This window comes from Lineus longissimus, chromosome 10 (genome assembly GCF_910592395.1).
Source record: "Lineus longissimus chromosome 10, tnLinLong1.2, whole genome shotgun sequence".
Taxonomy (NCBI): Eukaryota; Metazoa; Nemertea; class Pilidiophora; order Heteronemertea; family Lineidae; genus Lineus; species Lineus longissimus.
In genome coordinates this window covers 18,881,124-18,908,521 of record NC_088317.1, presented here as the reverse complement: position 1 = coordinate 18,908,521, position 27,398 = coordinate 18,881,124, and the positions used below count along the sequence as shown (strand labels likewise).

The 27,398-nt window shown below is 40.9% G+C and overlaps 1 protein-coding gene across 2 annotated transcripts in view; it reads right to left on the bottom strand.

Annotated features, from left to right (window-relative positions):
• LOC135494541 (glutamate receptor-like) overlaps window positions 1–19,416 on the bottom strand; it is a 77,581-nt gene extending 58,165 nt beyond the window's left edge. For both annotated transcript variants that reach the window (XM_064782610.1, XM_064782609.1), the window contains exon 1: window positions 15,997–19,416. In XM_064782610.1, the coding sequence (XP_064638680.1) occupies window positions 15,997–16,081 (85 nt within the window). In that variant the 5' untranslated portion in view covers window positions 16,082–19,416. The remainder of the gene's footprint in view (window positions 1–15,996) is intronic.
• Window positions 19,417–27,398: the final 7,982 nt, after the last annotated feature.

Genomic DNA, 27,398 nt, shown 5'->3' with positions numbered 1-27,398 from the left:
GAAGCAGCATGGCTTCCGAGGCGTCTTCCTATGTTTGTGCCTTGTCTTGTAGAGACCATCTTGTGTTGTAGAGACCATCTTGTCTTGTAGAGACCATCGTGTGTTGTAGAGAACATCTTTGCCTGTATTGGCAGTTCAATTGTCTTTCGAGAGTGTCAATGACTCTAAGGTACTATAGTGTACAAGAGCTTTTTTCAACACGAGTGTGAAGAGTGTTGAACAAAACCTCGTTTTAAATATCAAACGCCCTCGCATATTTCTTGGAGTAATTTGAATATATATCAGGATTTAACGTTGGGAAGCTAGAAGTAGTTGCTGTGATCCCCTGTGGATTGGATGAAAGTGTCTGATATCAATCCGATTTCTTGTCACGTTCTATATAACTACTAGTTTACAGGAACACATGGCCAATGTGACCAACGACCCAGATGTTGTATCCCATTCTAACAACATAGAGAGCGAGAAGCTATTGTCACATGGATCTGAACATTGGTACTTCACACGAATGTGCTGCTGCCCTCATCAGGCTTAAAGAAATGCGTCAGAAAGTGTCTTCGTCTCAGACCAGTTCAGAGCAGTTCCCTAGCAGAATTTATCCAGAACATCGGCCACCCTGCAAATGCACACGGTGCCACAGAGGAAAAAAACACATCGCCCAATTACCCAGAGTGGGGTCGACAATCTGTTAGAGTGTTATCAAGTAGGTTCATAAAATAATGCAAGTGAATTTATCGATGGTCGTCATTGTTTCCTCGGCTCGAAGCATTACGTTGAAAATTGACTGCTGGATTATCCGAATATTGAATACAATGTACAGAGCATGCTGTATGCTTAGAACAATGGAGACGCACCAAAGCACAGCACTTACTAAGAGCCTCGTCCATTAACAACTATCCAATAGTCGGATAGCGAGCAGGTGTCTGCTTGAGACATACTGAGCAGACTAACAGCAACTGGAGTAACCGAATAGAGAATAAAATGCAGAGAATCCTGTATGCTAAGAACTATGGAGATGCCTCAAAAGTATAGCCCCATAGTATTGACTAACGGCCAAGAGCTTGCGTGCAGGTGTCTGCTTTAGAAGTACGGCCGCGCAATAAGAAACGGACAACATGTTCTCCTTGGAAAGACAGTAGCAGATTGGAATACATTGCCTGAGTATGCTCCAAACCAATAACCATAGCTCATTTAGCGATGTCTCTTAATTATCAAAGTAGCTACACTGGCTCCAACTTCGTGCTTTTACATAAGCCAATTCTGGAGTTTCTGGTGATACGCCAACGAGAGCAGCTGTATTATTATCATTTAGTGAGTTGAGTTGGCCAATTTAGGGTAAGCCAGACTAGCATACATGGAATGATGATAGTGTCTCTCATGGCGGCTGTATTAGCCAATTTCTACTCCAAGAAGCAGGCAACCTTGTAGTATATTAATCATCCTGTCATTTCCATTCGTTCGGCGGGCAATATCTGCTTTACACATCCACCAGACTGATGTATAGCCAGAGAGAAATGGCATTGTCAGTGTCAGCGGGTAAAACTGTGACTACACCAATCATTTTGTCTCAATATAGATCATTCAGCCAATCTGAGACAGGATTTTTCAGAGCAAGCTCGGCGTACTCTGTCCATCAACTGACATTGTATTCGTCAGGATTCGATTATTGGCATCAATACGTGCAATTATCGTTAATCTGTGATATGGTTAAACGTTCAGACTGCTCATAATCTGCTTGTTCACCGTTGAGGATAACGACCAGTTGTTGTCTATCGTAACATCTCGCTATAAAATTGTCTGTCCAGTCGCTTGAGAAAAGCACCGTGGTAGAACAGCGTGGATAAAGTTAAGATAACACCGGCTGGATTTTGAAGTTAGATGTCGTCTTTTCAATACCAATTCCTGGTATTCTACGGTAACTCAGAAAATCACCCGAGTATGATGGATTCCCAACAGAGCACTTGGTGTATTCTGCCCATTGTCAGCCACTGCATCCGAGAATTCGATTACCGGCATCAATACGTACAATTATCGTCAATCTATGCTATGTTTAAGCGTTCAGTCTGCGCCTAATCCGGCCGTTTACCGTTCAGGCATAATGGCCATTCGTTGGCTGATAGCCGCCAATCGCGCCCATGTTATTACCATGCTCGTAGCTTGAGATAAGTACCATGATGGGGGCTGCCTTAGGCTAAAGACGATGCGGACGCAAGCTTCGGTTGCTGAAGCTAAAGCTACACAATAGATGGTGAATAATAGAATACCTTACAACTGTAATGTGATAGTACTACGTCGACCAGTATTTGACGTGTATGAAAAGTATCTTGAGAGAATGTATAAAATTTACTCTTTCCCCATCGCTGTTTGGGATTTGACACCGAGAACACACACTGTAGTGGTTCTGGCATGCTCCAACCTAACTCTTGGCACAAATCCCCCTTGGTGATTTTTTAACTACGCAGGTCGCAACGGAGTCACTGCCGGCGGATGTGAGTAAATCGGCAAGGGAAGACCCCGGGCAAGATGTCAATGATATTGATCGCACTCCACCTAGCTCGAGTTAAGCGTTCAATGAGGCGGAGTATCGTGTTGCTCTTCATGCTAAGGGGAGGTTTGCACTGAATGCGATTTCGACAGCGTATCCGTCTGTTTTTTTACGCCACACGGTAAACAATAAACCCAAAATCGCATGCGTTGTAAAATTCATGCAAAATCGTGTTAAATGCAGCCAGAATAAACCTACCGGTGGCCATTGGGCGGAAGGGAACTGATACCGTAGTAACTTGGATTCGCCTATGATCGCGGGAAATGAACGACTTAACGCGGGAAGTGTGCTATTCACTTGGTCACACTATTGCTTTGGTCCATCAACCATTTGGTGAAAGTGCAGATGAAACGTTCAGAAACGATCATGATCGTGTAACAGGATGTGACAAACAGTGTACAGAAGTGTGCTTAACCAACTCGGTGGCCATTTCGCTCAAATGATCAAGAAACTACTTTGTTAAAGTGGAGATGAAACGTAACATAGCATGCTATGGTATCAGGAAGTGAGCTAAATCCACGCTATGGCCATATTGTCATGATCAAGTGATCGGCAAAACCACTCGCTTTAAGCGTTACTGAAACGCGGCTATTAAGAAATTATTTTCGGTTATTGCCCGACAAATATTGGAAGTGAGCCTTTCACCTGTGTTGTATCGCTTAGGGCAATTGTAGCCATGTTATTAATTTGTAGATGTGTTTGCGGCCAAATTAGTAAGGCTGCCAAATACTGAACCTCTGTATGAATTAGTTTTACTAGTTTTGTGCAAACTTGTGATACTTAAACGCCAAGAGCCAGCTACACAGATGGAATCATCCGTTAGTATTTCATTTGAACTGATATTATATCCCCCAATATACCTCTCTGATGACGTGACAAATGCTTCAGCAATGATGTAGAGTTGGATACTGAATCCGAAAGAAGTTCAGGAAAAAAAGATATCAACACTAAGTACTCGTCATCGAATTGTAAAACATTACCACAAACACAGACAAAAGCATTTAAAATTGTTCCATTCCAACAAGCATTTCTATCCTGACATCTTCTTATGTGGCGCAAGTTATTGGAAAACACTAAAGACGATTCACCAGCGACAAGGAGCTTGATTTCTTAGCAAGTGTCAGTTTATCTGATTTCTTCCTCGTAAAGCTGTTGATTCATGAGTTTCGACCGAGTTTCTTAACATATTATGAGAGTGGTTGTTTGGGCACTTGCAGTAAATGGCAGTGCTGCTTCCGGGTGTTGCATTGATATGATAAGATTTGAAGATGTGTCCGTCTCTGATTATCACAAATGTGGCATGTCAAGATTGTTTGGCGTGAAGGGGGTCCAGAAAAGCGATAAAAGCCAGCATGTTCTCAGCATTGTTGTCTAAAACCTCATGACGAGAATAATTCAACAGCAATAGTACCTTCAATAAAGAATATAAACCACATAATTTAAGTCAACACAAAAGGAGGCCAGAGTATTGAATCTCACATTTTCATCCAAAAAGTTCATTTTTTTGGTTCAAAACATACTCCTTGATGTAATGCCACCTAAAACGTGTTACGTGATATACATCTTCTGATTGCCCAGTATACCATAATCTAACCAGAGTTACAAATACTATCAAGCAACAATTTGTTTGCTAAAATGCCATCTGCAAATACCCTTAACGGGATGGTACATCGATTCTTGCATTAACTTTGGAAAATCACGTTTTGGTTGGCGAATGACAAGAAGCATGTTGAGCAGCAGTGCTATAAGAACTTAATACTAGACGTGGTTAAATCAGCACTGCTCACATCAATGTGATATCAGTCTTATCACGGCTCATCAAAGGTAATTAAACCGGACTCTCATGACACAGGTCACCTTTGCCAGCTGAGTGATATGATTATATCCGCAGCTTCTCGTCACTTAACGACTTTGATATCAGCTCCAATAAGGAAGTGACCAACTGATGGGAATGTTTCTGGGAAAGATTTTCAATGCTAGGTTTTGCAGTGCCGGCTATTAAAGGAGACCTTGCTTGAGTTTAGAGTGAGGAATAGACCAATTGAACCTGGGCCTCGGGTGGATCCTACCAAAGGTGTGACCCCTCTTCGTAGCTTTCTAATGCAAAGATCCATAGAGCGATAATGCAAGATCTGAAGCACTGATGAGAATCTCTGTCTGTGTGTACCACACTTTCCGTATAGCTCAAAAGTTAACGGACTGTCCACCCCCGTGCATCTAAACGCGCCATTAAGACAAGTTGCTTCGTTGATAAGCATGTAATCATGTGATTAGGAGGCAACAGCTACCGTAACAGGCGATTTAAGGTGCCGCTGAGAATCTACCTGCTGTTATCTCCACATACAGACGGGGATCGCGAAACATCATCTTCGGCTTTGAATACAAATGATGCGACATGGCGATTGGCTTTTGAGTGGATCTGGTGAAAGGTTTGATGCCAGCACTGGCACTAATATTGTGCTTGTTTTACCGATAATTGTAAGTTTCGTAACGCGGTATCGCAACGTGACAATGTCTCATCGCATGAAGAAGTGTAGACCTCTAAAGCATCACTTCTTGATAAATAAAGAACGAACGTCATTTCTGAATTTCGAACTGCTGGCCAAGTAAAGGTAGAAATTAACTGCTGTATTTGCCACACCAATGGTCATAGAAATCTCGTGTGAGAGTACCCTAGCGGCGGGATGTGAAACTAGGAAGTCGTCCATGCAGCATTTCCACATGATAAAGTCCACGGTGAACGGCAGAATAAGAACTAAGAGAGTTGTGACTATGACTATCAGCATCACTGTTATGGACCGTTCCTGCTTTGCTCTGGCCTTGTTGTCCGAACTTGCCCCACAAATGTCTAAAGTGTGCTTTCGCAGGGTGAAAATGATGGCAATGTTCAGTATGAACAGAGATCCAACCGGGATTATGACGTCAATAATTGCATTCATGAGATCTGCAGCCAGCATAAACCATCCTAGGTATGGTGGTAATGCACATTCACTGTATGAACTGTTGTCATCAAGCGTTGAGTAGAAAAACACACATGGAGAGTATATGATAATATGAAACAGGACATTGGTGGTCAATAGGATTTTAGCCTTTTTCATTGTACACCAGATGGACGCCCTGAGCGGGAATTTGACTACGATGTATCTGTCTATAGCAACAATCAAAAGTTGCCATAATGAAACATTGAGAAAAATCGACACGATTAAAAAACTGGAGAGACATTTTAAGTCTCCCATTGCCTTGCTTTTGAGAAGATCTGGTTGGAGGTTCACCATCAGCCTAGGTAGAGAGTAAAACACTACTGTGATCATGTCGGAAACTGCTAACATTTTGAGGTAGAAACACATGACGTTGGCGCGGTTACTTGGTACGTTCATGACCAAGAAACTCAACGCATTTCCGACTACTCCAAACAGTAGTAACAGGATCTGTGCGTATGTATCGAAGGATCTTGAGATCTCAAGCAGAGGATCCAGTTTCACTGGGTCAGCTATGGTCTCCATTGTGTTCATAGCTTTAATTCCGCGTGTATATGTGGCACGGAATGTACTCCTGTAGAAAAAGGTCAGTGTGTAGGCGTAGTGCTGGTGATCATTCACAGGCCTTTCTTGTGAAATGCTGCTGCGTTCCTACTCTGGAGTCGTAATAATTATTGCCTCAAAAGTAGCATCGCGTGTCCAAAGACGCCAGTTCGCCAGCCACATCCTCACGCCCTCGCGCCTTGGAGCACCGGGGTACTAGTTTGAGCGCTACGCCAACAACGATCAGATTCAGAGGTGATACGAATACGTGTGCGAAGGAATTAACTGACATCCAGAAGGTAAAAAAATGGCCATATCTTGGACGAGATTCGAAGAGTCGAGATGAATTGGTCGATACCGTGTTATCTCGAGTTGGTTCGTTTATATTCATTGCAAGCATGTTCCGTTTTTCTCCTCAGATGCGACACCAACTTCAGCAGCTTTCATGGTGCTGATGGTAAGTATCTCGGCTACCTGATTCCAATACCTCTCCACCGATTATGAAGAACATACACCATCTCATTAAACTGTGTCTCGGCCTACGATTCCATTTTTGATTATACACAATGACAATTGACGAGGAAATCTGACAACAAAATTGCTTGAATCGTATTAGCTGCGGCGAGACATTTGATACTACATAATTTTTTATTCTCTTATCGAAGAAATACAGCAGGGAAATAATGATAATTGCTAGTGTTGGCTTGTTTAGTTTGACTATCAAACCACACACTCCAGGGGCATATAATGCAGTAGACGTAAATATACTTGCAATTATAATCCATAAGTGAGCCAACTCAGTAAATATACAGCCCTCTCCAAATGGTCATCACAAGTATCTGCGATATGCGCACTACGATAAGATATTTGGACTAATCATAATATGCCTGGTATCTGGATTGGTGACTGATCGTCCCTTACAAAGACTTTTATGGCAACCAGAACTTGATCGTACACATCTCTATCGATAGTATGTACATGTTTATGACTGGTGGCTACATTCATCCTGATTAAACCTGTGATTCGTACCAGCTTCTGCGATGAGAGCAATAAAACGATATTAACCTAAGTAGACAAGATGACTTACTTCAGCCTCAAATGTAAATAGCATGCGACTTGAATGTCTGATGGTCATTACACGTATGTGTGATATGCAAAACACGTCGAGATATTTGAGCCAATCATGATGTATGACCGCTACCTGGGTTTCACATCTGGTCGTCCGTAGCAAAGTGAGTTTAGGGCAACACGGTCTTGACCATATACAATTCATTGGAGAAGAACAGCCAGAGAGGATTTGTGCCAACCCAAAATACCTCATTGACAGCTGCATATCTTGACTGACGTGTTTCCGGACATTCAAGATAGTCTTTCTGCCAAATCAGTATGAATCTCTTAACAGGAACGTACCATTTTTGCCTGTAGGTGTAATCCTCCAACTGGTTACGACTGGTTACGCTTACGAAGCTGGAGAAACAAGAAGAGTCGGAATTACACCGTTCTTGGAGTCACATTTCAAAGGTTTCACCTCGACCGCTCCCCAGAAGGAAGCGTGTCACAAAATCCGCTCACATTAAGAAGGTTTCACTCCGAATTTGCTGCTGAGGTTCAAAGAAACCAAGCAAATCGTTCTACGCAGACACGGAAAGTATGGCTTCGTAATGTCGCCGAATGTTGGAGCATATTCAGCGGTATCGTGGTAACCCAAAGCCGAGGTGCTATCAGTACTGACGGATAAGCCACTACTGATGAAGTCTATTAGTGTCCAGACAAAACGTCCCGATGTGTCGTGTCTTAACTCTATTAGAGAATAACCTCATCCATCTATCTGAAAGGGCTTCTTTATACGTAAAGCTTCATCCCATGTTGGGCTGGCTTGAGTATTCTGTTTGTTCTTTGAGTAACGGCCAGGCAAAACGCATTAGTCATGTTAGTGTTAATATTTTAGTGGTTGAGCGACGTAAGGAGTCGGTACACGTAAGATCTAAGAGATGACTTGGCAGAAATTATTTATTTAGTGGTAGATGGAAGAAAACTACTGCGAAAATTTGCTTTCCATCCCATTTGCCAAGTCACATTAAAGCATAAACAAGAACGTTTGCCTTCTTGGTGCATTGCGAACAAGATAAGTTCATGCGTTTCAATCTTGGGGAGGAACCGAGGCTAGGTAAGTATTCCGTTCAGGGAAGAGATACGAAAAGACTTGGCCGACATAACCAATTCTGTTTGATGATAGGATTGTTGTTGGTGGTGCATGGATCCGAATATCCACGCTGATGTCATGTATCTGACCATTGCCCTCATGAAACACAATAAAATCACAATGTAGAGACTATGCTCGTCAAGATAAGCCCAAGACTCGAATTGTGGCAACAGCATGGCATGTGAGCGATGTCAAACACTGCACTACAGGTGAATGCCGAACAAGCTGGTCACAATGGTACTAGAGGCTGGAAAAGGAAACGTTCAGGTTTTAAGTCTGATAGCAACAACAGTCGAGGTTACCATCATACTTTCCACTTTTAAGCCCCGGTCGATTCTGAAACCTTAGTGCCGGTTCTGAAAATCCGCCCCGATGTCCCAGTCATTTCTCGTAGACCAACGTGCTACCTATTCCCCTAATATATCTCTTACGTGTCCCGACTACGTCTTAATGAAATATTAACACTAATGTGTCTGGTGCAGTCGATTGTCCAGCAGGCCTGAGGCGATGGCAACGGAAGAGAAATTGGTTGTTGTGATAGCACTTTGTTCACTAACACTAGTTTCGCACTATTGGTGCCTTCGGTGGCAACGAATCGTCCCTGCATCATGTTCTCTACTCATCTCTGCTGGCTGCTTTCTACTTGGCTGTCTCTCATGTAGCTGTCTCTCTTTCTCTCGTAGTGCCTTCTCTGCATAAGCTATGTAAGGCCCAACTTCATCTTCATCTCAAGGCACTGATTCAAGTTTTCAAGTATTTGCAAGGCCAGGTTCCTGGGTATCTCTTTGATATGAGCAGTTCTTTACCAACCACGAAGGCACCTTAAGTCAGAGGATTCCATACCCTGGTAGTCCAAAGGCACCGACCGCTTACTACTAGTGTTTCTGCTGCTATGTTCAGGAACCAATTGCCAAAATGTTTACAAAAGTTTACCAGTCTTAAAACATTTAAAAAAACTGCTTAAGGCGCATCTCCTTATCCAGGAGAATGATATAGCTCGTTAAGATATGAAAAGCGCCTGTGAACACTGAAGCACCGGCTTGAAACATCTCTATAGAAACATGATAGGTAATACTGATATATGTACCAACATGAATGAAAATATCCAAAATCCCAACATCTTCCCCATTGCCGACAAAGAGGTCTGTGTTGGCTCACATCTGCCGATACAGGACGACCAACTCATTGAGGCAAAAGTCAACGACTCTCAATCGATTTCCCATCTTGTATCTGTCAGACAAGACCTCTTTAGTCAAGCGTTACGCTGAACACGCTCCTTTAATAGGACAATGTTAACATCTAGTGTTGACTTGACTGGCAATTTATTTTCCATTACTATATACAGTGGAACCCCGGTCGGCGACCACCCCAGTAACGCAACCACCCCGCTAAGACGACAAAGAATCGCCGGTCCCGAATGGATTCCTCTCTAATTACCATTACAAGGCCCCCGGTAACACGACCACCCCGGTACCCAGACCACGACCACTGGAGTGGGCAGTCCCAATGATCAAATTTACCACTCTAACCCGACCAAAGGGCCTTATTGCCGTGAAAAGATGAGTGCTGCCATTCAAGAAATTGATTGCGGCAAATTATCATGGTACAGATGAAAAACAATTTCAACTCCAAATATTTTTTTCATTGTTTTTTTCTCCTGAAAATGAAGAAACATCATCAGTCTCAAAAAATGTTTGGCTTTGAAAGTTTTTCAGAATGTTGGACTTATAAAAAAATTCAAATCTGAAGGATGAAATGTGTATTTGGGTTTTCGATAAACCTTGTTGACGACCTGCCAACTCCAAGTCTGAACAAATCCGTCAAAATGGTGAATTTCATCAGGTAGCGTCCGGTGGGATTCCTTCGCCTACCTTAAACTAATTCTACCGCAGAGTCTAATGACATTCATACCCAGGAGAGACCAACCTCATCGAATTGATAACAAATTGACGACTATATTACATTGTCTGTTCGCACTTGCTTATTTCACCGCTGACACGAGCTAGACAGGATGAGACAAACAGGTGAGGCCTTGGCAACATTCACTGTTACTCTTAGGTATAACTTCGAATATGTGGTGACATGAGCTGGCAAACTGACGAATTGACGAGGCAGTGGGTGAGTTCACATTGCTGATTACACCTGGCGTTAGGTGTTCGTGTAACAGATTTGTAGCAGATATGTTACACATTATAAATATGAACTGACTTGTGTTACATGTGTGTTTGTGTTGGTGTTAGTGTAACTGAGAAATCTCAACATATCTGTAGGTTTAACATCACAGCTTTATATAATGTACACCATTCCCAAAGTAAAATATTTGGAGAACGTTTCAAAGACAGCCTATGAAAGAAAATCGTGTAGCAGTGTGAAGTTAGAGCGTTACAGATCTGTTGAACCACAGTGGTCTGTCATTGAAAGAAGCATGATGATGTCAACAGGATGGTAACCTGAACCACAATTTTAGGTGTCTAGGTTAACATAATGTTAACATATCTGTTACACTGACACATAACACAGTGTGTAAGCTGAGTTGTTAACTCACCCAGTGGCTATATAACTCTATTCGAAACCCGACTAGTACAGTATTTGTATCGACTACACTAGCCGTGATAGATTGGTCCGCGGGGAAATATCATCCACACCAGCAAGTAGAGTCCTCTATGATAGCCGTGATGATGTCTAACCAGTTTGGCTATCCATTGGTCAGTATGAAAATGATTATTCCATTAGATTCTGGCCCTATTTTTAACCATAGCTTGACGTGCCTCTGTGCATACTCACCAAACACTCGCAACCACTGTAAAAAGCAGCGGAACACATGAGTACATTTCAATAATTTTACCATCAACTGATGACAGATATGTTTTTGTTGTTGTTTTATTTGGCATTGACAAAGCATTGCCCACCTTTACCAAACGTATAATTGATGCTCTGATAAAATGCTATTTATGTGCATCGGTAGAGCGGGCTGAATTTATGGAACAGAACTGGAAAACACGCCATCTACCATCTCTTTTAACATTAATTCCCAATCCACACTAACGCAGGGAACCTTCAATTATGGTGATGATATCCACTGACAGCCTCGTTGGCAAGCAACGTTTCACCATGAAGTATCACACACGCTTTTTCATGAGAGAATCAAAACAGAAAAAAACCATGGCGGTCGAAGTCAAACAAAATACCACAGGCAATCCCAAACCACTTAAACTGACAACTTTATATGCATGCAATCAGTTATCAAGCCATTCGTGGCCACGCTGCTTCAAAGCTATACCGCCACTCCAGTGACGAGCCTTAAAAATACAAGCAGTAATATATCGGATTATGTTTATACTCTTCGCATGCAATATACTAGTTCAGTTCCCGAAGGGGGGACGGCGCAATTTATAATAGTGACATCGCTTTTGATGATGCAACTTTGACAGTCATTGTGGAACCATTTACTTCATCTATTGGGTCTGAAGGCAACAAAATGGATGTTTCATCTCATAATCTCATTTCGTCGCTTGTTTTTTCAGCTCCCAAATGGTTTTGTTGCTTTCATTCCAACATGAATTGTCGTCAAATGTTTGGAGATGTTCCGCACATGGTACATTTGGGGATGTGAATTGGATCCAATTAATAAACATGAAGTTATTGGGGAAAAACGTACCAGCTCTTCTATAAATCAAGAAACTTCCCCACGCGGCTCTGACTCCCCAAGCCAATGAATACATGTGGTACTGCTCAGCAATCGAGAAATCAGATTATGATGAAAAATGATATGTTATGTGAAAAGAATATGTTGCTACAAATTGGTAATCGAGTAGTGAACGTCAGAACATGAACTTCAAGCATACATGTCACCGATGACACACAGCTAAATCATGTCAAAACCCAAGTCAAATGTTCTAATAAGATTCTTAGCCAAGATCTTATTCAATTTTGTGTACATGTACACTTACATGTAAATCTGTCACATGATTCCTTCTTATATTGAGAATCTTAACTAAGAATCTTACAGTAAACTTGTAAAGATTGTACATGTACATACAGTATGTGAAACTGAATAACTCTTGACAAAGAAGCTCATAAGATGTTTTTCTGGTGTGTCGACCTGAGGAATACGGAGAGTTTCTTCGATTTAACTTCAAGCGTCGCGTTTATCTGAATCGTCGATGCATCATTTGCTAGTTTTACTACCTGTAGCAGTATCTAATGTTACCACCAAGTCGAATCTAACCATAGTGTTTTGTTTTGTTTTTGAATATGAGCCAGCTATTATATCATAATCATCAAAAGCTTGTTTGAGGCCAAAAAGCAACTAACCTTGAACGTTGTTACTATCAAGCTGTTTTATTGATGGGATGGCCTCATAGTGAGTGAGTGAAATCGCCGAGATGGTTCCTGGTAACAAGTATCGGAATGTCTCGATTTACTTGGGTTAGAGTAATGATTGATATCAATTGAACTGTTTGTCCTTCCTGTACAGTCCAAGTTTGAAGCAACTTAAATACATCTCCTTCTCGTAAAATGACTTGAATTCAACATTTCCTGCTCACTGCAAGACACCCATTAGCCTAATTGGCTGGTAAATCGTTATCACAGCTTGATCATTTTAAGGATTAAATCGCCTTTTAGTTAAGATTCCCCAGCGAAATCTTCAGACATGATTCAATCAAAGACGACGACGACGCAAATTAGCCTGATTGTAATTTAATTTGTCCTCTAGATGACGTCAATTAGCCTCAGCCAATCATTTGATGGAATACTTCAAGGAGAGGCAAAGTTTGAATATACACGTGGATGGCAGTTATTGGCGAATTTGTGGAGATAATGAGCATTGGTGGATACGTTAGTGGCTGGAATTAGATTGTAAACGACGGCGAGTTGTCTTGAATCGATAGTAAGCCACGAACGAGTTTTATAGTTAGGTTGGGACATGTTGATTTTGACTGAATAGTACGTTGCATTCGTCATAGAAATGATATCATTTGTATAAATATATGATCTGTATACGAACTTCTTGGAAAGTTTTCGACCTGTGGTAACATGACCCTAAAGTAATCGAGGTACAGCCTGATATTGTCTGAATACAACTGACTACAGACAGCAAGGGCAGTTGAGGTGAGACTGCCCTCTCGCATTCCGCCACCAGACATCGTCTCCCCCGTCATTACTGCACCTGTGAACACCTGCGACCACGAAGCCGACACCGCATCTAACCGCACCGTCCGCCACCTGAGCAACCTATTTCCGCCAGTTCTTTTCCAGGGATGATTTATCTCGATAGCTCGGCTGCGAACTACCCAGAATTATTGCTAATGAAACTCGGACATGAAGCACTTTTTGCAGCGTTTTCTCGCCTTTTGCGTCAAATGCGTGGGTAGCAATAGGATAGTTGAGCAATTTATGTTCGCGACTGTGAAAAAAACAATTTGGAGAAACTGCTATAGCTTGTCGTTTTGGCTGATATCGCCTTGTCGCATCAAATCCGAACACATTTTTTCCGATGTAAGATACGTATATATCCAGCAAATCGCTTTGGATTGCTTTTTGCTCTCCGAATATTGCAATTATAAACTGAATGTCCCAAGAGTTCCTGACAACTCTACCAATCCAAAATATATAGGACTTGAGCAAACACAATAGCCATCATCCATCACGCAGCCCATCATGAATACTGGGCCCTAGCTGACCGCTTATCAGAGAAGTCTTATCCAAATAATATGTCATATCGAGGCGTTTAAATCTCTTGTTTGCTTAGCGTTATGCCATGGAATATGACAATTGCGATATTAATCTCGGATGTGGAAGTGGTATTTGTTTAGATCTAGCTATGATCCCTTGTCAACACGGAAGAGCTCACGGCCATGCCTGAATGACTGAGGCAAACACACGTCCCATTGATATCATGATTTGTGGCATCATATGGCTGGATAGAGGAGTAATTGGGCACGTTTTCTGGCTTTGATGATAGCTACACTGACTGGATGGGTCTGTATCAGTTTGTAAGAAGTATATAGACACGATGCCCTGACTTTTTGTACATGCATTGCATTTCTCTGTACGAACATTTCAGTTTTGCCTGGCGTTGTTCCTCGATCCAAGTTAATATCTTAACTAAGAATCTCGCAAGAGTATTGTACAAATGTACATGCACTTGTACACGAAATTGAATAAGATCTTAACTAAGAATCTCGCAAGAGTACTGTACAAATGTACATGCACTTGTACACGAAATTGAATAAGATCTTAACTAAGAATCTCGCAAGAGTACTGTACAAATGTACATGCACTTGTACACGAAATTGAATAAGATCTTAACTAAGAATCTCGCAAGAGTACTGTACAAATGTACATGCACTTGTACAGGAAATTGAATAAGATCTTAACTAAGAATCTCGCAAGAGTATTGTACAAATGTACATGCACTTGTACACGAAATTGAATAAGATCTTAACTAAGAATCTCGCAAGAGTACTGTACAAATGTACATGCACTTGTACACGAAATTGAATAAGATCTTAACTAAGAATCCTGTAAGGGTCTTATCTGGATTTTTGACTTGGGTTGTTCTTTTACTCTGCACCTTATTCATCATCAACTGGTCGAGAAGTCAAATAATCACAGGAAATTCCTATAGCGACAATTTTGTTAGGAAGATAGTGGATCGAATGGTCTTATTAGTGGCCCACTGAAATATCCATAACATCAGGCAATTTATTCACAAAACACATACACAGTTCAACAAACTGACTTCCTGCAACATGCCACGTACCTCTGACACCTCCGGAATATAACAACGTTAATATTCCATATAGAAACCTGAAGCCCCATGGAGCCAAATATTGCATTTTCAATCAAGAACGTTGGCTGGTTACCGGAAATTAGGAGCTAAAGTAAGACGTGTCTTTCATACAAATGACATCTAGTACTGAGTGTTTTTATGGGTTATTATTGGCGCAAAAATATGGGATTTTCAGTTTCGAATCTATTGTTAATTAAGGTCTAATCTTAAAGAACATTGTCAAAAAACATAACATGATTATATTTCTTGTCGAGAAAACTTAATTTAAGGGCGGATGTTAGTTATTTTTCAACTGGGAAACAGACATTATGGAACCTTTAATTGTCTGAAAATTGGTTGAAAGAGCAGAGTCAACCTTAGTTGTTATTCCAATTAGGGTTCAACCATAATTTCTATTCCAGTTTTGGTCTAAGTGTATATAAGACTAGGTTATTTTTTAAAACGTGGGTGAAGAATAGCCAGCCAAACTTTACCGTTATCACCTGAGGACAATATGAAGGAAGGCACCTACTGGCGAATGGAGCAGCAAGACCACTTTCAAGTGTACATGTATCGTTATTTCTATCATATGCCAGATTTGTTCTTGAATCATCATCTATATGATCACACTGTCCATCGGCAGGTGCATGTAATGATAAAATGAAAAATGGTGAATGTTCCGATGGAGGCCGAATATCTGGCATTATTCAATCAGAATGTTGAACTTTCAAAAGGTTTGAGTGTCTGTCCTTTCTGTAGTATAACTGTATGCATAACTTCAATCTACGATACCGATGATGGTAGCACTTTCCAACTAAACCCTGCTGTGGTTACACCATGACCATTAACTTTTAAATCCTTCAATGTATAAGAAAAATACATAACATTGTTTTGAAATTTATAAAAAAAGGTAGGCTAATAAGTAACGGTTGAAGCTACCAATGAATCAACTTACCTATTGGGATTTCCGTGGGGAATCCATACACCACTGTTCCACCAATCAAAAGTGTAATCCAAAACATAGCATGTGTGATATCCATTGTGTTTTTAGTTAGACGGATGTCACCACAGAAAAAGTACAGCAGCGTCCCGGTAGCAGAATATACGATTGGTTTCCGTTTGCGCAACGCATACTTCACGGGGCTTTCCGGGTCAAAGGTTCTGCCTCATTTGATACGCCCCATCCTAAAGTCTCCAGTTACGAGCAAGTCTACACTTAGCAACGGTAACTGATGTAAAGACTTGGAGAATGACTTAACGGCCCGGGGACTGCAATCCAATAAAGATGCAAATACGTTTAGCGGTACCACGCTCTTGGCGCTGTTGGCTTAAAGAAGCGTTCAGAGGCACCGCACACTTTCTGGCTACAAGGGAAACCAAAAACATGAAGCAGGCAGAATCACTACTTGCCGCATCCCCCAGTCACTCGGATCAGGCAACCTCGTTCCTAATATCTACTTAGGGTGTATCTGATTTAACAATTCGAAGATGGGTTGAAGCTAGCGCATTAGGTCTGGACCCTCGTCCCAGTGATTAATGACCATTTGATTCCACTACGGATCGATAGTCGTGTCGTATCGGTCTCCTGGGACCAGGGTTTATTCGTTCGTTGTCGTATTCATGGTTGGTATGACAGCACGAATATACTCTCACACTATACAAGTGAATATGTTGTCTCACTCAGTTGGAAAAAACAAGATACGTGATTTGTGAGAGGTAGTGATATTGCTGCTGCTGCTGAAAACGGTATTCCTCTTACCGGACCCTGCTGTTGTTGTCGGTGGGTAAACGAAGTATAGCACTTTTCTCTATCTTTGCCGCGAAAGTCACATCAGTCCCATCCTCCTTTAGGCATTGGATATCTTAACAAGATTGGTGAAACCAGACCCCATTACGGCCCAGCCCAATGATCATGCCGCGAGTGCAACCATAACTCGATCAAACCCAACTGTCAATCCCAACGACAAATGTTATTGAATTACCTTCGATTGGTGACAGCGAGTGGTCATAATCTGATCCATTTGAAAATGGAAGCGGGCACAATTTGATATGTAATGGCCAACTTATCCCTGAGACCGACTTGAAGATAATTGAATAGAAGGTACATTTGTAATTTTCATAAACAATCCATGGGGATTATTTGAGGTTTTGGAAACCCTGACGACTATTACAGGAGTCGTCACACTATTGACATAAGTGCCTAACCAACTTTTTGGACAAATTGAGATTTTTTACAGAAATGGCTCCCAATAGTGAGCAAAACAATCTGGACTATATGCCTAAGTCAAACAACCAATCACGTCGCAGATTACAAAGAACAAGCATTTTCGCCTAACTCAAGCATTTGACATAGGCATTGTTTATACATGTATTTTCATTGAGACAGCTTTGGTCCCATTCCTGACAATGCCACTTTCCTAGATCCCGGGCCTGTCTTCGTCACAGGGCTATGATTCATCCGGCCAACCAGCACCACCTCGCCTTTTCCCTCTCTACAACACCAATTTCTCTAACCCCCACAGCACGAAATACAGCATCGCTCATAGTTTCTCGGTCCCCGTACATACCATCGCCACCCGATCCTGGTTCCACCTGTCAGTTGCGCTGCACAGCGCCGACTCTCCCAGCACCGCCGATCGATACGGTGTAATTAAGCGAATATGATGGGTCGTGGAGCAAAGGCGGCCGGTCTTAGAAGATCAGTGTTTCAATTACTGGGAGATTACGACGGAAGACAACTTCTTGATTTTAATCAGAAGTGACGAGATTGAATGATTACGAGGTCGTGTGAACCGCTGCCGTTACAATGTGGCTGAAAAGCTTGACAAGTCACTTTGGGGTGATCCGAAGCAGTCGTAACTGCCCCTCTCCCGTCTTTCTGTATTTTATAGGAGATTGGCCGAAGGGACCAGTGCGGGCAAATTTTTCACTAAGGGAGACTGGGGAGAGATTTGCCAAAAGAGTAGCAATTTTCTCATTGCGAGTCTATTGCAAGTCTTATTACAAGTTATCGTTTTTCAGAAAGTATTTCGTTAGATGAGTGGTGGGACGGTCATTTTCGAAGGCGTTTCAGAACGAATTTAAAAGTAACTTTATAGCATGGTGGATCAATTAGAACTTGTTGAATCCTCCGCTATCAATATGAAGAACTTCGGCTGAAATCGCTTCTTCTTGTGGATGTGTGTTTAAATCGATGTGTGAACTAGCGACACGGGGGGACTAGCTATTGAACTGAAATCTTGTTCCAGCACCAGATCGATTCGATGCTGATAAACTGAAGACATAATGTATTGTTCTACAAAGGTAACTCGGTTAGATACAAACATGCTGGCATTGGCTCTCCGCTTTCTTTTCCCATGAGCAGATATCATTGTCACCTCGGCTAGTTTGGAGATGCACACACGTGTTGATTACAGTCCTGTTGGTCTCAGATGACACTTTATCAGGTTACCTTCATCAGTTTAGGCTTATCGACCCCCCACGAAGGCTGTTTATCATGTTATTCACCAGATGCGATTTAAAGTTAGGCTCCATCTGACTTTGTGTCTGCCCTTGCCAACAACAGACGTTCACAGCCGCTTTATGACAATATTTTTACATATTCATAGAGTGGTAGCGTCGTCTGGCGGTGAACCAGGCCATGATTAGAACTTCGTACCATAGGCAGCGACCACAACTGCTCCAGAGATTCATCTCAGTTGATTCCATTGGTCAAGGGACCCAGTAAAGAACGTGGATTGCAGAACACTCTTTGTTGATCTCAACTCATAATTTTACTAGAATCTCGAAACAAATGTACACGTTCGTTCACACGAAACTGAATTAGATCTTAAGTACAAATCTTACAACAATCTTATATTGATTCCCGAGCTGGGTGGATACGATGGGTAAGAAATGTTCGGATCAAGGGATAGTGTTTACTCGCTCATTCATACAAGCTTGTAGACATCGATATCGACATGAGGCGTTCGCCACACTACCATATCACCTGCATTGCTGCTAAATACAGAGAACCGGGAGACAAATGATTCCACAAGCATTTTACCAGTTCCTGGCTCATTATAACAGAAACTGGTACAATTACACATTTCGAAAAGTGTTCCTCGAAAATTGAGGCCTTTCATTAAGAGTTTAATTGTAATCTGCGTAGCAGTAAACCGGTAGCAACCGGACCGAAAATTATTATTCGACAGCTGTAAGGTGGAAAATCCATCGTATAGCATATGCAAGGCAGGCTGAAGCGAACCTCTCTTGTAATACATCACAGCGGGCTTTCGCCTTGCCGTAAAGAAGTAGAAACTCCCATCTCGTTCGCATCCAAATATGTTCAATGCATCCAGATGCACGTCGCTGATGTTTGCATATTTCCAAGTGTAAAGTTTCTTGATAAATGTCTTCTTCAAGAAAAAACCATTGTCGTGGATTTTGTACAAACTAATCCGCAAAATGAAATCTGGACCAAACCCTCGCATGATAAACTTATCCTTGCAGAAAAACACCCGAAAGAAATCTGGGTTCAGTATGTCGTATCGGTCTCTTGCTTCTTCGAGCTCGTGAGCACCGTCAATTGGTATGAGGAGATGCTTGATATTGGTGCCAAATTCGTCGAATATTGCCAAATGAATTGTTTTGGCTTGTCGAAGTTGATCTTTATTGTTGATGGAGGATGCCATCCTTTGAACTGAGAAGGCACACACTATGTATCTATTAAATTCGCCTGCAATATATAAATATTTTGGCATCAACTGAAATTCTATGTATGAAATTTTCGCAGGTGTCAACCCAAGGTTTCTCTTTGAAACACCGAAATGGTTAACATTCCATTTGTTTTTCTCAAACCTATAGATAAGGAACTGTTTATCAGACAAATGAAACGCGTTATATACTACTATGGCGTCTAATGCCCTGTGGTAGTATATTGAAGTCACATCAGTTGGTTTTTTGTCTGTAATATTGTACTTGTCGTGTAACACATAATGTACCTAGATGAAAGCACATGAAACGATGATATAAGTCATCTTACATAGAGTTGAAGGGATAGAAACAATAGACGCATGTTATTCTGTAGGTGATTACCGGCCCCGTGTTTTGTTTACTATAAGTCGTCATGGTCATATCGTGGTCAAGATTTGAAAGAACTGCTGGCACATTCTAATAATCAGCTGTCAAAACAAAGTACAGACCAGCGAATGTTGGCGATTGAAGGAGTGTATATTATAGCATACGCCAATTATCGCTTGCTTGCACCAAATGTAAAGACCATGCATGCCCAAGGTTCTGCCAAAACCGTAATCGGTAGTAGGATAACAAGTTGCTGTATTCGTTTCTCTACCATCTCAGTATTCTTCCTCCGATGGATCTGTTGGCTACCGCTTTTTTTACCCATAACCAGGTTGGTTCCTCGTAGTCTGTCTGTTTTCCCTCTTTGATAACTGAACACTTGCGATTCCTCCTCCTGCAACTGGTGATTACGATGCAGGCGATCAAAGCCGCAAGTTAGCGGGGAAGAAGACTTGGGATGGTGACCTTCGAAATATTTTATACATTTCGATATACATAAAAATATACGTGTTGTGATTGTACTCGGCTAGATTGTATACAGCGGAGCCTCTCTTAGCGAACAATTAAACGATCAGTGAATCTGGTCCCAAATTGTTGGTTTCGTCATAAGGGTGCACTTTTGCACAGAAGTTATAATCTTATCTCGAACAGGTTACATTCCTGTGGCCGACAAATATAGGTGGTCATGAAATGCAAGTTCGTTGTACTGTTTTGTACTGTCACAACGCGCATTCCCTGGCCTAATCCTGAAAAACCGGTAACACACACTCTACACTGTGCATACACTTGGATATTTTCACTTCAGGTGATCCAACATGTTTTCGCGTCTTACCTGTTTCTGCCATAAATGAATATCTCTTTCGATTCCACCCGAAATATGAGCCATCCGAACATCTTTACCAGGTTTCTCTACGGTCTTACCCAAGCCACAGTCACCACCAAAAACTCTTGAAAGGTTGAAGTGATACGCACGACAGTCAGGACTTGTGGTACATATTACGCTGCATTGTAGTAAGGATAACACGGCAAATCGCCCTGTGTTTAACGAAAAATGCAGCTCATTCAGTTTCCCCGAGATAAATATGGAATATGACCCGTGATCGCAAGATGACATCGTGGCGCGTTTCAATGCATCCTCCTCCTCATTGTCGCAGCAGCACCAAAACACATTGAATACGGTCAAGTTGATACCATATCGTTGATAATGCTCTTGTTCTACTTATATCAGATCAAATTCATGTTGTTGTTCTTCGACGTGAATGAAAATATCCTATGCGTACTCAGGTTGAGCGTTATTCGATGACAGACAAACCAATTGGGCTAAAGATCAAATGTTGCGACCATCACAGTGCATACCTGTACATGCATGGCAAAGTTGATGTTAAGATCGACTGACTGAAGTGACCAAGAGTAGCTTTAAGACCCACTCTATTGCTATCTTTGACCTGTTCCACTCAACAGAACACTATAGATATCGGTTTAGAACACGAGCTCTATAGCGGATACAAAAATCGTAACAAAAAACAATCGAAATCATTGATTGATATTGAATTCTTGGTATTGGAATAAAGGCCATTGAAAGTGCATTCCCTTTGTCCCTTCATGATCAATAGCTTATACGAATTGTAGCTTTGCAAATGATTGAGACTGTATTATTGTAAAGCATACACGATGGTCAGATATTATAACATCTGTATACAACCAGAGTCTTTCAAATAAAGACTCTGATACAACTGTATATCTTTGTGATAAATCTTCAACTCCCCGTTTCTCCTGATGAATAATTCTGTATAAGAGGGGGATATTAAATCTAGCAGGCAGTCGACAAAACTAAGATCGCAATGAAACTTATACGTTCTTCTCCATCTGTCTTTGCGCCAGCCCTCACCAACAACAGACATTCACAGCCGCTTTATGACAAAGTTACCTATTCATAGAGTGGTAGTGTATCTGGTAATGGCCAAGGAACCTTGCCAAGCATGTGGACTTACTCTTCATTTCAATTGACATCTGACAGCATAGCCCTGGTCGAAATTACCCAGACACGATTCTTCTAAGATTCTCAGATAAGATCTTAACTAGGAATCGTATAGGAATCTTATGAGGATTTGCGACCTAGGTAATTTTCTGGTCGTCAAACATAATGACCTTCATATCCCATTTGTTACCTCAAAATGTAATGCGGAAAAAAGGCTCGCTTCGGTCCCTCAGGAACATCATATCCTGATGTAATGTATCGATGTTGTGTAGACTCGAAGCAGATGCTTCGTATGCATGCACATTTTACACTATTCTGGCAAGATACTTGTATCGTGAAATTTGTACGAAATTGTGTAGGGATAGCCATCATCGAGGATTTGCTGGTTGACTCATACATATCTGTAGAATTCGATATCAACATGGGGCTTTCGCCACACTACCAGATCCTGTGAATAGCTACTAAACACGTAGAACCCATGGGTAAATGATTTCATGAGAACACTTCCTGGCTCTTCATTACAGTAACGGGTATAATTCCGCTTTTCGGAAAGAGGTCCTCGAAAATTGAGGCCTTCCAGTAGGAGGTTTAATGTAAGTTGTGTTGTAGTGAACGGATGACGACCTGACCTGAACTTTTCATTCGAAAGCTGTAACGTGTTAAATCCATCATGAAGCGTATACAAGACAGGCTGAACCGAATTCATCTTGAAATACATCACTGCGGGCTTTCGCCTTGCCGTAAAGAAATAGAAACTTCCATCTCGTTCGCACCCAAATATGTTCAAAGCGTTCATATTCACGTCACTAATGTTTGCATATTTCCAAGTGTAAAGTTCCTTGATAAACGTCTTCTTCAAGAAAAAACCATTGTCGTGGATTTTGTACAAATTAATCCGCAAAATGAAATCTGGACCAAACCCTCGCATGATAAACTTATCCTTGCAGAAAAACACCCGAAAGAAATCTGGGTTCAGTATGTCATATCGGCCTCTTGCTTCTTCGAGCTCGTGAGCACCGTCAATTGGTATGAGGAGATGCTTGATATTGGTGCCAAATTCGTCAAATATTGTTACGTTAATTGAGTTGGCTTGTCGAAGTTCTCCAATACCTTGCAATGACAGTTCTTTGACTGAAATGGCACACACGATATATCTTTCAAACTCGCCTGCTATGTATAAATATTTAGGCATTATCCGAAACTGTACATATGTAGCCTTCGTAGCCTTCAACCCAAGGTTTGTTTTCAAAACATTGAAATTTTTCACCGTCCATTTGTTTTTTTCAAACCTATAGATAACGAATTGTTTATCAGACAAATGAAACGCGTTATATACTACTATGGCGTCTAATGCCCTGTGGTAGTATATTGAAGTCACATCAGTTGGTTTTTTGTCTGTAATATTGTACTTGTCGTGTAACGCATAATGTACCTTAATGAAAGCATAAGAAACGAGGTGGCATCGGTCAACAGAGGATTGAGAAGTATTTCATCTAAAACCTACCCCTGCGATGCGCTGTCGTATGAAGATCATCTCGAGAGGCCTGCTGTATGGTGGCCATGATTCGTGCAAACTGTCGCACATGGCATCAGCAGCCAACTAAAACCCAGTACAGACCAGCGAATGTTGGCGATTGAAGGAATGTATATTAAGCATACGCCAATTATCGCTAGTTTGCACCAAATGTATTAGACATACATAACATAAACTAAATATCATGATAGTTGGCAATGGGTTTAGTTGTTGAATTGCTTTGCCTTGCGTCTCGTCCTTTGACATTGCAGGTGACTGACGCATTTTTTCGGAATATGATCTGCATCCAAGTTGATTCCTTGCAGTATGTTGGTTTACTTCTGAACTAAAGCAAACACCTGCGATTTGTCCCTCCTGCAACGGGGCACTTCGATGCGACCAAAGTCCCAGGTGAACGGAGGAAAAGATTGTGTATGAAACAATACACTAGTGGTATCTATTGGGAGATAGATGCAGAATGCAGAAATCTTTCTGTAATAACCGAATGGCGCACATACTGCACTTGACCATTTAATTTCAGGTCATCCATAACTTTTTCGTATCTTACCTTTTTATGCCATAGAGAAATCTTTTCTACAATTCCGTTTAATGTCTTAAGCATACGAGCATTTTTAACCTTCTCTGCAGTCTTACCCACACCACAGTCACCGCTAATAGCTCTTGAAAGGTTGAAGTGATACGCTCGGCAGTCAGGACTTGTGGTACATATTACGCTGCACTCTAGTAAGGATAACACGGCTATTCGTCCTACGATTAGCGAAAAATGCTGCTCATTCAGTTTCCCTGAGATAAATATGGAATATGACCCGTGATCACAAATTGGCATCATGGTTTTTTTCTAAGGCTTGCGAATTGCGAACACGATTCTTGAGTAGTTAAGTGGTTTAGTAGTTCCTTGCGCCCATTCGATGCAAAACCAGGGAGATGGCCTAACAGAGGTGTTGAAACGGTTTCACAATAACTTCTTCCATTTCCAAAATTATGCGCTTCCGTTTGCAATACATTCTGATAAATTGTCGCCTCATCATGCATCGGAACGTATCCATTAATTTCCCATCAATTGTTTGCAATGCACATCAATATGCCTGTGTAAATCATAACTCGATTCATAGTCGAAAGTACACGTATTACCCCTTTACTGAGCGGGACAGTATGAACTGGCATTTTGCAAACACAAGAATATACGTATACTCGCAGAGTGCTCTTCTGGACATTCAAACATACCCAACTAATGTGAATCGACAAATTACACGAATGCATGCTTTGGGAAATATTTTACACCCTGGACATAAACCTTTTATTCGTTAAGGCAATGTCCTAATGCACTCACGACGAATATTTTATTCTTCCTAACTGTCGAAGCAGCACAATACTTCATATCACTTGACACCATCCATCTCGTTGATTACCACAGTGTTGTGGAACTCTCAAGGACAACCGACTTCTTTACCGAAAATGGACTGACTGTCTAGCGTGCATCTGAAAAATTCTAAAAACAGAAGAAGTGGTGGCAGGTTCCTGTCATTGTTCTTAAACGTTAATGAAATTGTCCTATAAGTACCCACACTTCATGGCATTGGTCGATGATTGATAAACTAATGGGTTGCAGAGTCTGCGACCAGAGGGCATTCTTCTGTCGAAACTATTAAGTGTCATATGGCCTTAAAATAACTCTCAACTTTCACTGCATGTCTATCTCTAACGTGTTTCACTCAGCAAAAAATGAGAAAACGGGCTTTGTTGAAGATGGAACAATTGCATGAATTGAAAACATCGATTTATGTTGAATTGACGGGAGTCGGAAACAAAAGGGCGATAGAAGTTATATTATGTCTCTCTCTCTCTATCAGATGATATATACTCGTTAGTTCCACAATACGATAACACCAATAGTGATTCCATTCATGCTGAATCCAGAATTTGCAAAATGATCGACACTGTACCATAGCACCGTTTACTATGACTTTGAATTAACGTACAATACCATATTATTTACCATGGGATTTAATGCCTCCGAATTTCAAGATAGCATTTTCTCCCCGAGATTTTCAATTTGACTCTTTTTTCTTTAGTGAGCTTTAGTTCAACTGTATATGAATCATTGTTGGTATGCAATGCTTCTAATACATACCATGCGGTAACATATCGAGTTCAACCATAACTCAAGTCAACTCCACATTAGAATAATGAACAATACTTATATCTTTCAATCTCCCTTTCCCCGATTGAATAATTCTGTACAAGAGAGATGTGTAATTATTCATGAAACAACAAAAACAGCAGACGTAAAAGGATGTAAACATTCAGATTAAAATGGCATGGGTCACATGGGACCCCATCGGATATTTTGTTATGAGGTATATATGCCAATCAGTCTATAACAGAAATTAGAATATAGATATTTGGATATTTTGTTTTTTATAACACAACTTTTTCTATCTGATAAACATGGATGTGGTTTCACCCTACTGATGAAAGTAATTTTCATGTCGTGTTGTTTTTGTTGGTCATGATTAATGAGTAGAGTACCTCAGTTGAAAACCATATTTCACCTGTCAACAGAACGAACCAGGAATCGCATGAGTTTGGATTAACATTAAATTCAAAAGCTATGTCAATATTCGACATCATCATCAAGATGTAAAGAAGGAAACACATCCATATGTAAGAATGTTTGTATTACACTATGTAGACACTGTAGTAACTATTAAATCTCATCAACTTCAGTGAGAAAAGGTGTTCCAATCTAGTAGACACCCTTCCGAAATCTCCCCTCGTAACTTTCTCTAAATCGTCTTAAGTAATCCATTTGAAGGAAATGGTTGCTTTCGAGCTGTACATGTTATTGAATGGACTGGACGTATATACTAGTTCACCTACCGATTGAGGGGTAGAACAAAGGCAGGTCCTTGTACAGGGGTGGAATCAATGTGAACAGCAAGTGCATTTACCAATTTATTAATTGGATAGCGAATTCTTGGAAGCATGATATAATAAACGGCAGTGTTGACGAATAATCACATGAATAATCGAGAGGATTGGCAGGTAGAACAATTTACTGCAATTTGAAATATCTCCCGCTATTAAAATTTTGGTTTAATGATGTGTTATAATGATCCATGTTTTAGTTAGTTATGAAGAATTATTTACTTATTCAACATCCTCATCGGACAAATATATGATCAATTTCCTAGCTGTAATAGATGTTTAGAAGTTATCTACCTCACGGTCAGAGATGCAATTGGTTCAGGCGAAGCCGGTGCAACGCCAAACAGAATATTTTACTCGAAATTCGTAAGTTCCAAAGACTATCTTGGGCATAAAAATATTAAATTCGGAAATGTACAGGCATATTGTTCCGCTAATCAGGACAGTCTATTGACATGATTAAAACGTATGTGAAGTAAACAATACGTATTGTGCTACTGATGATATAAAATATATGGATTGAATAGATATTACTTGCAATAAAGTTTAGTATATTCCAAAGTAGCAATCCAATTAGGATAGTGAATGAATGAATGAATGAACAATATGTTATTCAACCCATCCAAAATCGAACAATGGATGACGCAATTCGGTTTAATTGAAAAGTACGATTAAACTAACTCGACATGGTTACAAGATTAAACATCCTTCTTTCTCCATGGCAATGTGTCATCAACCGAAGTACCGTTTCCTTTGTCGACCATTACAATGTAAAACTCGACCAACTGTTTGGACAGTTGGACTCAGAACGTAGCGAAAGCCACAAGGTTTGAGTCGCTTGACACAGACAAACGTT